General features: G+C 37.6%; 1 protein-coding gene across 10 annotated transcripts in view; it reads right to left on the reverse strand.

Moving 5' to 3' along the window:
- Positions 1-19,196, reverse strand: part of LOC132845609 (receptor-type tyrosine-protein phosphatase mu-like) — a 204,110-nt gene that overhangs the window by 56,601 nt on the left and 128,313 nt on the right. For all 10 annotated transcript variants that reach the window (XM_060869713.1, XM_060869711.1, XM_060869710.1 and 7 more), the window contains exons 10-12: positions 13,993-14,194; positions 13,733-13,835; positions 3,357-3,630 (exon numbers count right to left, since the gene is read on the reverse strand). In XM_060869713.1, the coding sequence (XP_060725696.1) occupies positions 3,357-3,630; positions 13,733-13,835; positions 13,993-14,194 (579 nt within the window). The remainder of the gene's footprint in view (positions 1-3,356; positions 3,631-13,732; positions 13,836-13,992; positions 14,195-19,196) is intronic.

Below are 19,196 nucleotides of genomic sequence, written 5' to 3' on the forward strand. Positions count from 1 at the left end.
AGTGTATGGAGCTGCATTCATTGTCTTAAAAAACAGGAACAAACAAAAATGAACTGGGGACATGAATATTCAAAAGGCAGCAAGTGATGGAAGAGCTGGTTTTTAATCCCTTTAGCTTTATTACAGCAAAATGCACTTGTGAGGCCTGATGCATTATTGAAGAGATGACAAATTAAACTACAGCGCTGTGAATTATTGAGGCTGGTTGCAGGATGAGGAGGAGCAGGTACAGCAGCATTCATGTCACAAGTTCTGATCATAAAAAATGATGCTCAAACACATCCCACATGGGCAGACAGAATGGGTTCAGGCAGGGCTGATGCACGGAGGTGAGGAGGAACACTGGAAGCGCTCCAAACATGAATAAAACATGCTTCCAAACATAGCCATTTGTATGATAGTGTGTTCAGACTTAGTATATTATTGCCATAGCTTTCCTGGTAATGTTTGGGCTTTGCATCATTTCAGTAAGCACTTTATGCTGTCATATAGGATCTGGAGCTTATCCTGGAAACACTGGGCAAGAGGCAGGGATACACCTTGAATGAGAAGCCAGTCCAGCACAGAGACCCACATACCTACATTCACGCATTCATTCACAGCTATGGGCGATTTAGAATAACCAGATTAATGTTTTTGGGAGGTGGGATAACCATCAAGACATACTGTAATGCCTGTACTGTACGTCGTCTAAAGACCTAACCCTTCCTAAAGTACTTACACTGAAGAAAAAAGGAAAAAATGTGTGTTTTTCTAAATATCTAAAAAGACCATTAGACAGCTGCAGCTCATACAGAACGCTGCTGCCAGAATTCTGACCAGAACCAAAAAATGCCACTCTAGTCCTCTAGTCCACTCTAGTCCTCAGGTCCTTACACTGGCTTCCAGTTACATTTAGAATAGATTTTAAAGTACTGTTACTCGTTTATAAATCACTTCATGGCTTAGGACCGAAATACATTACAGATATGCTAATTGAATATAAACCAATCAGACTACTCAGATCATTAGGATCAGGTCAGTTAGAGATACCAAGGGTTCACTCAAAACAAGGTGCGTCAGCATTTAGTTATTACGCCACCTATAACTGGAATCAGCTTCCAGAAGAGATCAGATGTGCTTCAACAGTAGACACTTTTAAATCAAGATTAAAAACAAATCTGTTTAACTCTGCATTTACTAAATGAGCACTGTGCTGCTTCACACTGACTGCACTTTTTATCCAAATTACTTTTACTCCTGTTTTATTCTTTTTAACATATTTTAAACCAAATAAATAAATTATTTATTTTCTTTAATTGTTCTTTGTTTTTATTATGATTTTATCGTATGTCTCTTATTTTTACATATATATTTTTTTCTTCTTATAAACTGTTTTATAATTTCTGTGTAAAGCACTTTGAATGACCTGTGTATGAAATGTGCTATACAAATAAACTTGCCTTGCCTAAATATATTTCCTCCCTGCAAAGTTTTTAGACAGATGTTATTCTTAGTCTGTGACCAAGTGAACCAGTATCGATGTATTCATTGATACAGTCTTCAAAGAACTTCTAGAACATTCCAAATGCTGTAACATGAAAAGGAACGATAATAATCCTGTTTTATATCTTTATCGTGAGTTGTATCAGAAAGTTAGTCTTCTCTTTGCAAAGAAGGCGTTGATGTTACGTGTAACGGTTGGTGCTGAGAAACATAATCTAGAATGGTACATAGCTTGACTGAGCTACTAGACTATAAAAAATTACTTCCCTTGGTAAAACTGGGCTATTTACAAATCAGTCAGGGTCAAAGGGCATGAGACGGCGAGTGTTTGGCAATAGAACCCAGAGACTTTAAAGAAGGAACCCGGGAGAAGGCAAGCAATTTGCACAGAGCTGCCTTCTTTCTGAAATGTCACGGTGTAACAATTACAACACACACACACACACACACACACCACACACACAGAATCTTGTTGCACTTGTGTGTCTCCACTATGCTCTGTTAAAACTTAAAACAGTGACACAGTGGCAACATGTCCACATGAATACAGTCATTAGAGAGGGATGTGTGTCTGTAAGGTGCCATAAGGTGGGCAGCAACTAGAACACACACACACACACTCCCACTCCCACTCATACCCGGCAGGCCGAGTGCGTCCAATTAGAGTCGGTGAATTATCTAATGGCCTGAGCCTCGCTCTCTTTGCTGGCAGTGGAATAAAGGATTGGCTTTTCATTAAGGTCAATTTGCATATAAAAAGGGAGATGGCTGATAATTCTAATTTCCAATTAAACTGGAGTGTTAATAATGCAGCCGTGAATAGCCGCCTTGTACAGTAATACTGAGCGTCTCACTATGAAAGCATTCCTCCTCACTTATAGTTTCATCTGCCTCTGCCTGCTTCCATGTCCTGTTGGTGCTAAATTCCCATTTAACGGTCAGAAATTCAATATTTCTAAATTGAGCATATCAGTCTGCTGATGGAGAAGAGCTTGATGGAGAAGCATGTTGGTGAAGCTTGTGATACACCACAAATCATCCTCTGCCGGATACTAATCCATGGCTTGCTGTCTCGGATTCGCTGTTCATACAGGGACAAATTGATTCCTCAGTGAAACGAAGCGTTTCTAAAGCAAATGATCTACAAAATATTTGGAGTCATGGCATGCGGTGTCCTTTACTGTCGGATTCTAACCGCCATATCTAGGCAAATCTTTTTTATTTTTTTATTGCTTTTATAAGACTGCAAATTCTGTTTCTTTTACAAGCAAAGTATTTATTTTGGAAAGAAATACATTACTAATTAAAAGCTAAAGACACAATAATATGATTTTTCAGAGTCAGAAACTATTGAGATTTAAATTATTCAAGCAGCAGTTGTTAACTGAGCGCTTGTGCTTAGCAAGGGAGCAACAGCGTAAGTTCTGGCGCTCATTCATCATTTTTAAAGAAACAGAAGTCAGGTTTTTCCCAGTTCTTATGTTGTAAACGATTTACTGTATTAGTTCATTCCAGCAAGGGCTATCCTGACTTCTTTTTTCTTTTTTGATGCAATCATGAGCTGCTTTCAGACTAATCCTGTTGTATGATCACATCAATAGTCTCAAGGGTTCTCAAAACTTTTGAACCAAAGGGACCCCTTTATCTGTAAAATTTCCAAACTCAACAATATAATAAGCTTATATACAGTGTCTAACTAAAGAGGACTTGACATACTTTTAGCTGCAAGCTCAGTGAGATGTAGATGTATCTGTGCTAACATGATTTAAGTTAATGTGCTATGATCCATCCATCAGTGAGCTGAAAGGTTACTCATAATGTCTGTACTCATCATGACAGCATGCATACACGTTTGGTTTCTCCACACTCACCCCGTTGGCTGTGCTGACAGCCTGGTAGTAGATGCTGTAACTCTTATGGGGCAGCAGAGGGGCATTCCAGTAGCCCTCATAGGTCTTGTTGTCTCCAATGGTGAAAGCCAGAGTGTTTTTGATGCTGGAAGCTGGGAACTCAGCGCTGAAGTAATACGGTGAGCTGAGCAAAGTGGCATTCTGGAAGTGGATGGGGATGGGATAGCAGCGCAGAATCTCAGCGGTGCGCTGCGCTCGGCGTGGACGCTCTTCTTCTACCACTACCTGGTACACACTGTAAGATAACAGGATTGAACAAGAGAAAGTTGGAATTTTTTCTCTAAAATTTGAAAAAAGGTAAAAACAATAAAATTACATTTTTATATATTGTAAATTATCCATCCATCAATTTATCCATTTTCTCTACCATTTTAAACAGAGTAACAGGGAGCCTGGAGAATATCCCTGATACTTGAGACACAAGATGGGGGAGCTGGGGACACCCCATACACTCATTCACACACTACAGACAATTTACAGATGCCAATCACTCTAAGCATGTCTTTGGACTTGGGAGGAAACCAGAATATCAAGAGGTAACCCCTGAAGCACTGGTAGAACATGCAAACTCTAAAGGACATAGACAGGAATCAAGCCCTGAACCATGAACAAGCTCCCCATTAAACCACCCTCCCTCCTGTTGTAAATTATTTATTAATCAAAACATGTTTTACTGAGTATGTACATTTCATAATGTTAGAAGCTGTCTAGTATATACTACATGACTAATAAAGCTAAAACACATTACACATTTTAAGCCTTGACATGAACATGCAGCATGAGATAATGAGAAGCAGTAACCAGTGAGAGAACAGATCACAGAGTGTGTGCAGCTCATCTGATCTGAGACTGTAGTGAGAAAGTATCACTGTCAGTAATGTGATTTTCGCTGGTTGAGTCGACGCAGCTTTTACTAACCGACTAAAGCTTGATGCGTATTGTGAGTTAAAATAAAAACCTTTGTGAGAAGCAGGCTGCTTTCTAATGCCGAGTGTAGCTATCCGAGGCCCAGAACCATCTATGGCAAGGATTTAAACAGAATAGAATAAAAGCCTCTGGTATGAGAGAGTAGTCCTGCTTTTTTCTTTTCAGATATTAGACTGCTGAACTCTGCCAGTGGTGAATGAATATTGAGTCTACAAGAGCGAACAAAATGAGCCTACAAAAGCAAAGCAAACAAATTCTCATCGGGAAGCTGAAATAATGGTCAATGGTGAACAACATGAACTTGTTCCCAGGAACAAAGAGAGAGATTGGTGATATGATATGTTGGATGTATAATAGCTTTATTCGCCCAGAGGATCAAACATGCCTGAGCCCAAAAGCCTGGTCTTTCCCACTGCAATAGAAGGAATATTGGCTGGTGCTGAGATACCGAGACAAAATGAAATGGAGGTGATTTTGTAGGCAGGTTGGTCTGAGGGACTTTTTATTGGAAAGGGGACAGAAAAGCAAAAGGTGAACAAAACTTCAGTGGAGCCTTGAAAAAAATGGCTCTTCTTCAGTTCAGGGGAAAGAAAAATAAAAATTTGAAAGTTACCAAAGCTTGACTTGTTTTACTCTTTAACATTTCCAAAAATTCAGATTTATTTAGAAAAAAAATGAACTGGATATTAAAAAAGTATCAGACATGAGGAAGTATTAACTTTGTTAAAAATGCAGTAATGCAGTGCAATAAAAAAGCTTAGCCAGCTTTAAAATGCGTTTCTTTGAAAATGAAAGTGACATGACATATGGTAAGTATGGTGACCCATACTCAGAAACGTTTAACCCAGCCAAAGTGCACACACACAGCAGTGAACACACACACACACCGTGAACACACACCCAGAGCAGTGGGCAGCCATTTATGCTGCGGCGCCCAGGGAGCAGTTGGGAGGTTCGGTGCCTTGCTCAAGGGCACCTCAGTCATGGCCGGCCCAAGACTCGAACCACCAACCTTAGGGTTAGGAGTCAGACTCTCCAACAATTAGGCCACGATCTGCCCCAAATATAAAACTATAGTTGCTAGTTTTAACAGTATGTGCATTTACTCACTAATCAAAAAGGTTTATCTAATAAATCATTTGTCACTAGTAGGAGTGAAATTATCTGAGCCAAACATAAAAGACTATAACCTCTGTAAATGGTCAAAGAATTTCACTCAGCCTTCAACACAGTCTTTCTGTTGCATCTTTATTATGTTTTACAAAGACTGCTGCATTACCAGCATCTACATTGTTATTCTATTTCTCAGACATGTTTTCTCAATCCTTGTAGGTCTGACAGCACATATATAAGACTAGAAAAACCTTGAAGCCATGAGACTATACACAACTGACTCACCATATAAAAGAAGGAGAAAGCAGAGATCGTTATTTGTGTTAATCAAACCCATTCTTTAGAAAATCTATCTATTATTGCAGTTACTAAAATGTACTATTACATCAATAAAGAACTATTGTTTTGTAAAATGTAATAGTTTCTACTTTATTTAGCTAAATGATCACAGAACAAAAACCTTCTAAATCTGTATTTTGGAAATGGCACTGCTTCACATTTAACCATGGTTCATTATAAAAGAAATTCCCAGCACTAACGCCTAATGCCCTTTTTGCTGTGCGATAACACAATGCAGTGCCTGCTATTTAGTGATAAAATCTAATGTAATGCAGTATTAAATACAGCACTAAGGGATAGTGAGAAATATGAAGTTAATTACTGTACTGAAGAGAACAAAGGCCAGGACAAGGACCAAAGTAGAAGAGAATAAAGCAGCTCTCATGGAAAAGAGAGAGAAAGAGTGGCGAGGGGAGAGGACAAGATGACATAACCTTCGTCATGTCCTCTCCCCTCGCTATTCTTTCTCTCTCTTTGCCTTGAGAGCTGCTTTTTTCCCAGATTTAGGTCCTCTTTAAAGGCCAGCCATTAGTTTAAGTCTCTCTCCCTGACAAGTTACTGCTCTTCGGTCCTAAAGAGAAGCCTCATGCTTTCTGATTATATCACAAACAGGTGGAGCCATGAAGAAAACTGTAAATACATAAAAAAAGAATTGGAGTTTAAATCTGAATACACAATATTTTTTTAACCAGGTGGAAACTTAACTATACAATCTTTTTTTTTTTTAAAATATTATATTATATTTTAATTTTATTTTATTTTTAATTTTCTAGTTTTGCGTACTAGACAAACACACCTGACCTTTTATTTTATCTTCTCAAAACTAAACAAAGCAGGCAATATCCTAAAATGTTTTTGTTTCAATTTTTTCTTATTAAATACGGTTCCAACAGGGTTATATAATAATAAATACAATTAGGTAAGATTATTTGAAAAAACATATAGATAGAGAGAGAGAGAGAGAGAGACAGAAAGAGAAAGAGAGAGAGAGAGAGAGAGAGAGAGAGAGAGAGTCCTCAGACACTAATCCTGCCTCATTTATCCATGTCTGTTTGAGATAGTAAGCCCTGAATTGTATTCAGGTAATTCTTTGCACTGTCTCTTTCACAACAATCAATATGGGATCTCGAGGAGCAATCTGGTGCTATTAACAGTGTGCTTACGCATCTACCGTGGGAAATACCATTTCCAGAAACACTGATTGGTCTTAGCTTTAACTTATCATTTAATTGACTTACAGAGGTCAGATAGGGCCTTGCGGCACTGTATTTCCTCTCACACACTCCCATGCCCTGAATAGGAGGGTCTCTGTCTTTGCAGCCCACTCGCCTTCACAGTTATCCATCACCTTCATCTGTTTTACTCTGCACATTTGGCCTTTGAGCAGCGCAGCCTCGGAAACCGTTTCACTAATTAACACATAACAGACCGAAACCATGGGAATGAGAAAGCATCCAGCTAGCATGCACTGTTGTAGTCGTTACAAAGCGTGATGGAGTGTTTTGAGAGGGAATCAGTGCAGCAGACACAACAAACCCTATAAAACTAACAGCCACACTAAGACGTACCTGGTAGGCCATTAAAGCAGCTCGGTTCAATGAAAGAGGTTTAGAAAGTGCACTTTTGTTCCCGTGACCCCACGACACACCAATTAATCCTGCTCACACCATTAGAGCTTTGTAAGGTCAAGTGACCAACTTCCAAACACAGGCTATTACCCAACTGGCACGGTTTGAACTGAGAGCAGGATTTCATGGTAGTGGAGCAGGGTGAAAGATGGAGCAGACGATGAGAATAACACATTGTTTACTCAGGCACATGGTGACTAAGACCTGAGTCTAAATTTTAAGAGGTGAAGGAAGCTAGTACACTTGCTTCAAACCATGCATAAAATTCCAGTGTACAGTCAGCTCTAAAACTATCAGCTTCCTTAGTAAAAATTTAAAGAAAAATATACGTAGAACCTCACTCTGAAATGAGCAAAATCTCATCTTTAAGCATTTCATTCATTCATCTTCTACCGCTTATCCGAACTACCTCGGGTCACGGGGAGCCTGTGCCTATCTCAGGCGTCATCGGGCATCAAGGCAGGATACACCCTGGACGGAGTGCCAACCCATCGCAGGGCACACACACACTCTCATTCACTCACGCACTCACACACTAGGGACAATTTTCCAGAGATGCCAATCAACCTACCATGCATGTCTTTGGACCGGGGGAGGAAACCGGAGTACCCGGAGGAAACCCTGAGGCACGGGGAGAACATGCAAACTCCACATACACAAGGTGGAGGCGGGAATCGAACCCCGACCCTGGAGGTGTGAGGCAAACGTGCTAACCACTAAGCCACCGTGCCCCCCTCTTTAAGCATTTATATAATATATATATATATATATATATATATAATATATATAAATATATACACACACACACACACACACACACACACACACACACACACACATATATATATATATATATATATATATATATATGTGTGTGTGTGTGTGTGTGTGTGTGTGTATATATTTATATATATATTATATATATATATATATATATATATATATATATATATATATATATATATATATATATATATATATATATATATATATATATCACTGTAATTACCCACAATAAATGATGTATTTTCTTTGACTAAATTCAAGCCAGAATTTATCTTTGCATAAATAAAAGGCAGATTCATCAATAATAATAATAATAAAAACATTTTATATTTCATATATATTTTTCAAAGCTTTGCACTTGTACTCTTTGCATTGACTCTGTCTATATGAGTTTATCTTAATATATGAATAAAATCCCGCTATCCCATTTTACCCAGAGGAAAATGGGTTTCCTTTACATTTTGATTCCTCTCAAGGTTTCTTCCTCCTGTCTGGAGGATTTCTGTAAAGCTATTTAATTTGTACATATATAAATAAACCTGAAATAAATCGAACTCCTTTTTATCAAACTTTATGTAATGAAAGAGATGTACACTGGATATCGATGTCCTTCGCTAGCTGATTGAAAAGATGTCTGAAGTGCCGTCTGCACAGAGTGACCCAGCTGTGGAACTTTATTTATACCCTTGTCCATAAATGCAACCACGAGACACAAATGAAGAGAAACCGCTCAGATTAAATGTCACTTAAATCTTCACAATTGCTGTGCGTCCAGCTATGAATCCTCAGCAGGAAAGTGGATTTGGGAGGCAACTGACATGTAACTGGAAATGGGAACTTGAACAGGAATGGGATGTTTTATGGCATGATTTAATTGCAAGAGTGAAGAAACAACCCTCAGAGGACGTTATTCAGAAATATTTGCAATTTTTAACTGGTTTTAGTGCTGAAATACTGAGGTTATAGTACATAATCCATCCATTGTTTCATTCATTCATTCATTCATTCATTCATTCATTCTTTAATAAGCATATTTCCTGCTTGCAGTGAATCCAGTCTAATTGTGAAACACTGGGTCTAAAGCAGGAATACAAACTTTATCGCACCATTCACATGCTCATTACAAATAGGGGCAATTTACAATAGCCAATCCACTAACTGGCAGGCTTTTGTAAGGTGGGAAGAAACAAGAGAATTCAGAAGAAACCCACATGCAATCTTCTGCACAGTCAGAAACCTGAGGTCAGGTTTAAAAAGGGAACCCTTTTGCTGTGAGACATCAATACATCCCCTCTGTGTTCTTTAGAAACAAAGCATTGGGCCATAGGTTTTTGTTTTTTTTTCCTATCCAGGGTACATCCTGATTCATGACCAGGATAATAAAGATAAATAAAAGATTAATAAGCACTTTTTCATTTCTGGTGTCCTTTCTATCTCCTTTCATTAAGGAATCATTGGTTAGTGTAAAATAAATAAATCCCTAAAATGTCCTTTCTCGTATACTCACATACTGTACAGTCAGTTTCACAGCAATTACTGAAACACTTAGATTGTAGACAATGTAATAGAGTAAAGTGTCTCACCCTACATGTTTCCTATTCTTTTGCCTTTAGATGTCATTGTCTCCCTATAGAGACTTCAGAAAAACAAGAATCATTTACTGTATCCTGCAAACTGTTGCTCAAAACACTCTAGTTTACTCTAGTGTGAAAAATATGCCTATTCTTGTGGAAAAAAGAGCAGAGCCAGGAACACCATGTCCCGTGGGAAGAAAGTGGAAGAACAATCCAGAAAACTACAGAAGTAATTGTTGCCAGAAATAGGCGAGTAAGCTTAGTGTACTCTTTTTCCATTTCTCCTTGCTCTGTTTTCCATTGGACTTGGCTGAAAATCAGCTTCCTTCAGCGATTGTAGTGATGCTAGAGCACGGCTTTATGAATCCTTTCTCTCCACCCTGGAAAGAGGACTGGGGTTGGCACGAGGCTGTGAAGGCGTTGTGAGGCTAACACGTGCCCAGCGTGGGAGAAGGAAACATTAGTGTAGCGCGATGTGAGTGACAGACGTAAAAGCTAATCCTCTTAGACTACATGAAGAGCTTTCCCCCGCTGGTGTAGGCCATTGTACCAACCTGTATGTAGTCCTGCCAGACCAGACATCAAAACGTACAATTCCACACATGAATTCCACACGTAAACTGGCAAGTATAGTTTACATAGACTAAAACATATTCAGTTATGTCAGAAACATTTATTTTGCTGCTACACATCCTTACTGAGGGAAAATCTTCTTAAAAGCTGACACATTATGATGAATGCATTCTCTGATTAGTATCATAGTCAAACATCTGTTATTTGAAATACTAACACATGGTCCCTGTAAGCCTTGCACTGTTTCCTATGAGCTTAATAGGGATTATGTAATTAAGAGTACTTACAAAGTATAAACAACAAAGTCCATCAGCTACAAGGGTGCTGACAACCAGATTTATTAACTCTTTCGTGCGGAATATGCGTCAAGTGATTTGCTGATTTCTCTTCATCGTTATGTATAAAATTAAGAAGATATTTGATGAATATTTCTGGGTACACAACATTTACATACTGTATACACAAAAAAGGCACAGCCATGTTGCAGATGTTGAAAACCAAAATCCATTGCTTTGGGTCTGTTAAATATATTGTCAAGGTCTGAAGAGGTTAAAGTAAGTGTTTGCAAATTTACCACATAAGCTCTTGGATGAATTTTTTTTTTTTCTTTAATTTTTTGCTAAATTCTTGCCTTTTTGGTTTACATATTTTCCTTTCATACACACAATAAATCTAAAACACTGCATTTCAGTGCTTTGAAAATGCTGCCATATAAAAGAACCCGTTTCATATCTGCTGCTTTTCATCAACCTCTACTTCCTCCCTACTTTTTCCCATTTTTTTCTCTGTCTCCCTTTCTCTTTACAGTGTCATTTCCTTCACTGAGCTCAATGAACTAGATTTTTTCACGACAACCCAATGAAAGTCTAATTTTAGTTGCCTTCTATTGTTATATATTTTTGCATAACATTCCCCTCTCCCTGCTTGCAGCCTTCCCTGCCAGTAAAGGCGCTTATTTCACATTCATTTACTGACTAGAAAACAACGAAACAGCAGAACCCTTTAAAATCAACTTGTCTTTCTATATTCATCCCGTTCTTGATCATCAGTTTGATTCTGTCCTCATTCTGCCATGGTAAAGATGGACATCATAACGGCGTGACATATTAGTTATTCTAACAGTCTGGAACAAAATAAAATCAAGCTGATGTGCAAAAACACGACTGAGGCACACTAGCAGTAAACAAAAGCTGGCCTTATGGGCTAATTAACAGGGCCTGCAATTCATTAAGACGTGCTAACGGTAATTAAGACGACAACACTGATGCCAATGACAGGGCGACAACATAGCTGATGATGGCTGAAACTCCATCCCCCTTCGATTAAGATCAAGTGGAACAGCGTGCGCTCGGATTTGTGCAAGATGCCAGAAATGCTTTATTTCTGCACGTTTCTAAGGTGCCATTATCCCTGACATAAATAATAGCATGCTTGAATTTAATATTACTATAACAATATGAAGGAGTGCAAGGTTTAGAGTCACTTTCCTAAAAGCATCATAGCTTTCTCAGAAGTGTTGGCCCAGATCCAGAAAGGAGCTCAAAATCTACCTTTATGCCTTTAAAGTGCTGTCTAGATACGGCAAGCCTTTAGTCAGATTTCTGTCTGTCTCCATTAAAACCGCTGCAGACATCGAGGGAGTCCATGTACCACTTTGAATTCTTCATGACAAAGCACAAGGTGCAAAAACTGAATATGGGTTATTCATACTGACGCATTTTAAAGTGCATTTCTGATCCAAGCCTAGCACCACAAAAAGCACCACTAGAAAACAGTTTAAAAAAAAGTTATTCTAACTTTTGGCTCGGTGCAAAACAGGAGCAGGTTCTAGCAGAATAATTCAACCAAGCAAGCTTCTCAGAGAGGCAGAGCATGGACTCAATGTATCGCAGGCTGCCTTCTGAGTGCCTGGTTAGCACAGCAGCTAATCAGTAATACTGTTCATCAGAGTGAGATGTACATCTGGGGCTCCATCATTGATTAAATCATTGGAAGCTTCCTATTGTTAGAACTGTGATTTCTTTGAGAAGAAAGATCCAGGACATAATCAGGTAACAAAAACAGACTGATTGTGAAAGAAGGGGCAGCAGATTGTAATGTAGAAGACTGAGGTGTTAAGATACAAGAGTATACAAACTGCATTTGTATACTCTTGTATACTGTGTACCTGTACAATGCAATGACAATAAAGTTGTATCTATCTATCTATCTATCTATCTATCTATCTATCTATCTATCTATCTATCTATCTATCTATCCGATACAAAACTAAGCTTTATTTTAAGAAATCTGAGTAAAGTAGGCATGGGTAACATCTATATGAGGAGCAAACAAAATAGCGGAAGTAGTAATAGAAAGCAGAGCTTAGTAATGGAATGTATGAGTGTCTGAAGCTCGGTTATGGTTAAAATGAGAATTTCTAAATGAGCCACAGCTGACTGAATAGTAGCATGAAGACTGAGAGTGACTCAAAGTGCTGTTTAAGCTCTAGAGTCTGGAATTTGAGCATGTGATACAGATACACCACAAGAACAAAGCATCTGAGATAATCACACATAATCAAACTAGTGAACTGAAAGCAGATACATGAAGATTAATTTAATACAAACAAAGCACATGCACATACTTAGAGAACTGTTAAGAACTTGGAAAAACTAAGAATCAAAGAAAAATAGAGTCAGGAAAGGAATAACAAGCAAAACAATTATAGATTATTTATCTTTCAAGTGGGAATATTGTTAGACATTACAATCCTACTGCCTTAAAAGATTTTAACTAATGATAGTAATATTTGGGTTTGATGTCCAGGTTTATACAGAGCTACAAACTACTGTACATACTGCAGGTGAGCGTATGAAAAGATCCAATGGGGAATCTTGAATCTTGAATCTGAATCTTAACAAAGCAACAGCCATTGGTTGCTGAAAATCCATGAGAATAAAATAAGCTTCTTTCTGTGGAGGAGAGAAACTAGCTAATCGTGCGTGTCTGTCATATCATGTATCATATACCACAGGGGATGTGGTAGCCTAGTGGTTAAGGTGTTTGGCTACTAACCAGAAGGTCATAAGTTTGAATCCCAGGGCCACCAAGCTGTCACTGCTGAGTATAAGACCCTTAACTCTCAGTTGCTCAGCTGTATAAATGAGATAAATGTAAGCTGCTCTAATAAAGGGCATCTGCTAAATGTAAATTTATGTGGTTAGGGTAGTTAACGCTTTTCTAACAGTGTGTAGTGTAAAGATGGGGAAAGCATATGTCACCTATCACCCTCTAATGCTGATAGGTGTCATGTGATAATGGAGTGCCAGCTAGTGCCTGGGAATTTGCAGATGACCAAATTTATTTTTTTTCTATGTGAGTAATGCGTGCCCGTGTGTTTAAAGGATAGACCTACCTGACTGGTGCTCCCCTACTCTGTGCCGGCTTCAGCAGGACTGTCACAGTGCTGTCTGTCTGGTTGAGAGGTGTCTCCTGATCATAGCCAGGCATGTGTGGAGCTGTCAGAAAGCGCATGCACATAAACTTACACCCATAGACAGTTAACAGCATGAAAAAACACTGCTCTCTTTCACATTACACACACACATACACACACACAAACACTGTATGTGTCTGTGCAGATACAGCAGTCATAACCTTAAGAAATATTCTTACATGAGATCTTAGTAGTAAACTGGGTGAAGGCCGGTGAACCGTAGCCTTTGATGGTGCTGGCTCTGATGGTAAATGAGTAGGTAGAGCCTGGATAGAGCCCCGTAAAGACATGAGATGTTTCATTACTGAGCTTTAACACCTTCCCACTCTGATTGGCCAGGCTAAACTCTGGGTCAAAGGAGCTCATGGCCTTGTAGAATATCTGTGGGAGGAAAAGAGAGAGAGAGAGAGAGAGAGAGAGAGAGAGAGAGAGAGAGAGAGAGAGACAGACCTCAATATTGACATCGTTTCAAAAATGATATGTGATTCAACACAAATTTTTGGATACTAATCCAATGCCTTATTTAATTAATCACATCATACTGCCATACCTCATGGTTTTACAGAAATTCTCTATTCTTCTCTTTATTGAAGACATAACTCCCGTGAAAGCTACCCAATATGAAAGGTACCAAAAGTACTAGGATCTGATGTCTGTGTGAGTGCTGTTACTGGAAGAGGTCTGTATTAATGATGATTGACAGGGGATAAATGATCTCTGTATGAATCACAGATAGGAATGTTGCATAATGTATACATTCTTGTCACAAGAAAATTTCACACATACCCTGATTGTAACACATTGTGATTGTTTTAATCTACCCAACTGTTAGACGACTAGGTTTGCTATGCAAGTTAAGCTTAATCACTTCTTTTACTGTCACAATAATATTTTTAGATTTTAAAGTTGTGCTCAATAATTTCCCCTTGGAAGCACAATTTCTCTGTTTAGACCATTTAACAGTCTTTACTTTATTATCCTTTGCTTTACACTTGGGTAGTACATGGTTTTCATTTAGTTTTATTTCCAGAAGACACATTTCCTTGTGTGTCTTTATCCTAAAGACAAATCACAAAACCTTTTTTGCAACAAAATATAACGGGGATCTGTACAAACATGTCAATTCAGATGCGATATACTGTACTGTATTCTATATTACTTAATTTAGGATATAATTTCCACTCATCAGTTTTAAGAGGTAAAATGGTGTAATGATGCATTTAGGATTAAATCCTACAGATAATCTTGTAGTAATTCCCTCAGCTCCCTATGCAAATATGGCAAATATGTTTTGGTTATGTATTGATCAGATTAAAATGAATCTAAAATTAAAATGTTAAAATGAACAAGTTTACTATTATTTTATTTAGCTAACATCCAGTCCTCTAATAAATAGTTAGCTAATTATTCTTATACGTTGATAGGTGTGGTTATAGTTAATAGGTCTCGGTTGTTGTTGAATAAAACTTTCCCACGCCCTGTAGCCTATGATTCATTCTTTCTGTGTTATTATAAAGATTTTGAAATTAACATATTTTGTGTTGTTTACAACGTAGCAAAAGAATTAGTATACTCGTCTAACCCAAACCATTATTTTTAAACACTTCTTTCACTTCATGTGCATATCGATCATATCAGGAGCATTGATTTAGATCAGTTACCGGAGCTACAATGAAGGCATTCTGACATAAGAGTACAGTGAGCACCTGCTAGAATGTGAGAAATAAGTATTTGCCATAGTATATTATCGTGTAATGCTGAGCGTGTACACAGATATTCTTGCTTATAACTGATTCCTTAATGTGAACAGAATATTGTATGACAGCAGAAAATGTAGAGAGGCCTGTCTAATTATAATGGAAAGTCTAAGGCCATGAAGAAAAAAAACACCCAGGGGACAAACTAGTATTCAAGTATTCATAATAATAATGACTTCAGGGTATTTGGAAGTATCATTGTTATTCAGTCTATATTCGCTTGTGTTTAACAGAAGATAGAGAGAGAAACTGAGAGAGAGAGAGTGAGAGAGCGAGGGAGTATGAGGAGTTCCATCCTTCTCGGTGTAACTTTATCAATGTGGTTAAAAGCTACATTTAAATAAATCATTCCTCTTGCTAATGGGTGGCCTCTCCATCATGGTTTCACTCTGTTTCCAATTAAAGAGCACAAAGGGAGTTATGGGGCAGCACGGATAGGAGCTGTCAGGTGTAAAATGCCAGTCGGCCTCCTTCCATTACACTCCAGTGCTGTTGTGCATCTGGAGGCTTTCAAGTTGGCATTCGTAGTCAGAAAAAGAGCCTTTTGGTGTAGATGCATCGGAACTGGAAGATGAATGAAGACTGGTGTAGTGATTAAAAAAGGTCCACAAAGAGTTTCATAAACTCCAGCATGATTTGTATGGAAGGCATTTGAATTATGTTTTAACACAGAGATGAGAGATGAGTCTGTGGAAATTCAGTAAAACACATGCTGCTCTTCTGAGGGTGTTACAACAAAGAATCATTGAAAACATTCTATTAAAGGAGCTCCTGCATTATTAAGAGTATCAGTTCCCAAACCCCTAGAGTGCTATTGACTTCGATACAGATGACTAGGTTCACCTCAGGAGCTTTTCACTATTGACACTATAACATAAATACACAAGAGAGAACCTTTATGTGTAACACAGCCAGTTTGTGACTGTGTGATTATAAAAGATGCACCAAAAGAAACCATCTTATAAGCATCTTATTATACTACTACTAGTGTTAATTTCGTGAGACGAGACGAGACGAAATATGTTCGTCAACAACCTTTTTTTTCATGACTAAGACGAGACGATGACAAGACTGCACCACTGTCCAAAAACGCTGACTAAGACTAAATTAACATGCATTATTGTTGACGAAAAAAGACGAGACGAAAATGTTTTGTATAAAATAAAAACTAAGATAAAATCTCTCTTCATTTTCGTCTACAATTGTCTCTGCTTTTTCATCATCTGTTACGCCTTTAGAATATTCAGAACGAGTTCGCGGCTTTGACCGGTCTTTGCATTACGATTAAAAGCAGTATCAATAAAGTAAAAAATGTGATGTGCAGTCAAGTTCGAGCGTATGCACTGTTTAAACAAGTGTTCTCAACTTCTCACTGATACTTTTGTGATTCGCGGACTGTAAATAGGTTGTATTTTAGGCCCACAGTAAAGTAGGCCTATTCTTTTCAGTTTTTCTGAGTATATTTATTTTATTTCTGATTTGAACAGAAACATGAGACACAAGGCAACCAAAACTTAAGTTGTCAGTCGGAGTCTGTTGGGCCCCAGCTTTTGAATTGTGTTGGTTAAAATAAAACACTCTTCAGAACAGGTTAATCATTTGTGAATGTGTCTCCTAAATAAGAAATTGAAAACCAGACACATTTAACATTTGCATTCAACACAAATCTTTCAACAAGTGTATTTTGTCAGGTAATTATGACATTTAACCAATGTTTGAGATATGTGAAACACTTTTTTACTGAAATGTTTATCAGTAATAATCTCAGTAACAATGTGTTATTTTAAAAAAGACTACAATTTTTTGACTAAAACTAGACTAAAATTAAAAGACTTTTAGTCGACTAAAACTTGACTAAGATACCTTGAGTTTTCTTTTGACTAAAACTAGACTAAAATGACGAGACTTTTAGTCGACTAAAACTTGACTTAACAAAAAAAGATATGTGAATGTCTAAATATGACTAAAACTAACAAGGACATTTGGCACAAGACTAAGACTAAATTAAAAATAGGTGACGAAATTAACACTAACTACTACTATTAATAATATCTCTACATTCTATAATAGACAACACAATAATGTCATATCTATACTAATGTCATATTTAGACCTCAGTATAATAGAAGCAAACACATTTTTTAGCTGTTTCTGTAAAAAGGACATTTTTTTCTGTTCATTAGAATGTGTGATAGTTTTGTAACTCACTGTTGCATTAATTAACACGAGCAAGTCAGTAGTGCAAATGATCACTTGTTCAAATTCAACAATTAAACTAAAGGCCTCTTTTGCTGCAGTTATGTTTCTTCATTGCTACTAGCGTAATTTTAGCTGCCCTGTTTGTGGATTTGGGATTTTAATTAATTGATAAAAAAAAAATTAAAAACAAGAAGAAAATCTGATACTGTCAAAACGTTCTCTAGTCACAATGGCACTAAATCAATGAGCGTGATTCAAGCTCATGACCAATAATATTCTTTTACCATCTCCAACTTAGGATCCTGGAATGGATTCCAATCTATATATATTTTAATTTAATCAAAATGAAATAAAAAAAGACCAAAACAAGAAACGAACAAACAAACAAACAAAAAAACATATGTAATGTATGCAGCTAAGCTAATCACCAATAATAGCACAATCAACTCTTAAGTTAACTGACTCTTGAAATTAGACCAAAAACAACAAAATGGTTCTTTAGACCAAAAATATTATTCCATGATCAAACTAAAATGAAATGTGCAGTATAGTTGAAATCTATCAGACATTAATGAGACAGAAAGCCTTAATTCATCCCTTTTCCTTTAAAACTGGAGCAGATCATGTTCATGACACGGTCTAACAGGCAAGAGACATGACAGAATGTAATTTCATAATGTGAACGTGACAGCTTAATTGGGTGAATTTTCTCAAATGAAGTACTGCTACAATGGCTCTTTTCAATGCCGCATTGTCTGGTGTTCCAAAGAGTGCATCAAATCATATGGTCCTCAGATGCACACAAAGTTGAACATGACAAATAACTTACAATAAAGCCCACACTTTAAAAAACATGAAAAGCAAACTTTTACAATGAGAAGACTGTATACTGAATAGTATAACAATTAGCTGTGCAACTCTAACATCTAAGGGCCATTTAAGATGCTCATTTTGGGTAGCAAATGAAATGTGTTGCATGATATTCGCCTATGTTCCTCCGCAGTAGGTCATGTGTGACCTTAATGCTTCGGCGTGCACTCTAAACTCTGTGTTTATGTTTTTATTGGAATGAAACTCTAAAAACTCATAGAGGGCAGGTATGGACATGGAACACCATCTCTTCACTGTGCTGCATGCTAGTACTTTCTTTTCCATAAACTTTGCTTTGACCCTAAGTGACATTTCACTCAGTAGTGTGACTCAGAGTCAGACAGTAGACGAGCTACAGTTATGTAGTCGGGTTGTGTTACAAGTGTGGGTGTTCAGAAGAAGACTTTAAACGGGACACAGTGAATGAAACACCGTGTAGGTGATGGAGAAGATATCACTCTGGCAGTTTTGTGGTCAGATTAGCCTTATCCCAGAGCTTCAGATGGAAATAGATTGTGTTAACAAGCTCCTGAGCATTGAGGGCTTATGGTTATTAG

This window comes from Tachysurus vachellii, chromosome 5 (assembly GCF_030014155.1).
Source record: "Tachysurus vachellii isolate PV-2020 chromosome 5, HZAU_Pvac_v1, whole genome shotgun sequence".
NCBI classification, from domain to species: Eukaryota; Metazoa; Chordata; class Actinopteri; order Siluriformes; family Bagridae; genus Tachysurus; species Tachysurus vachellii.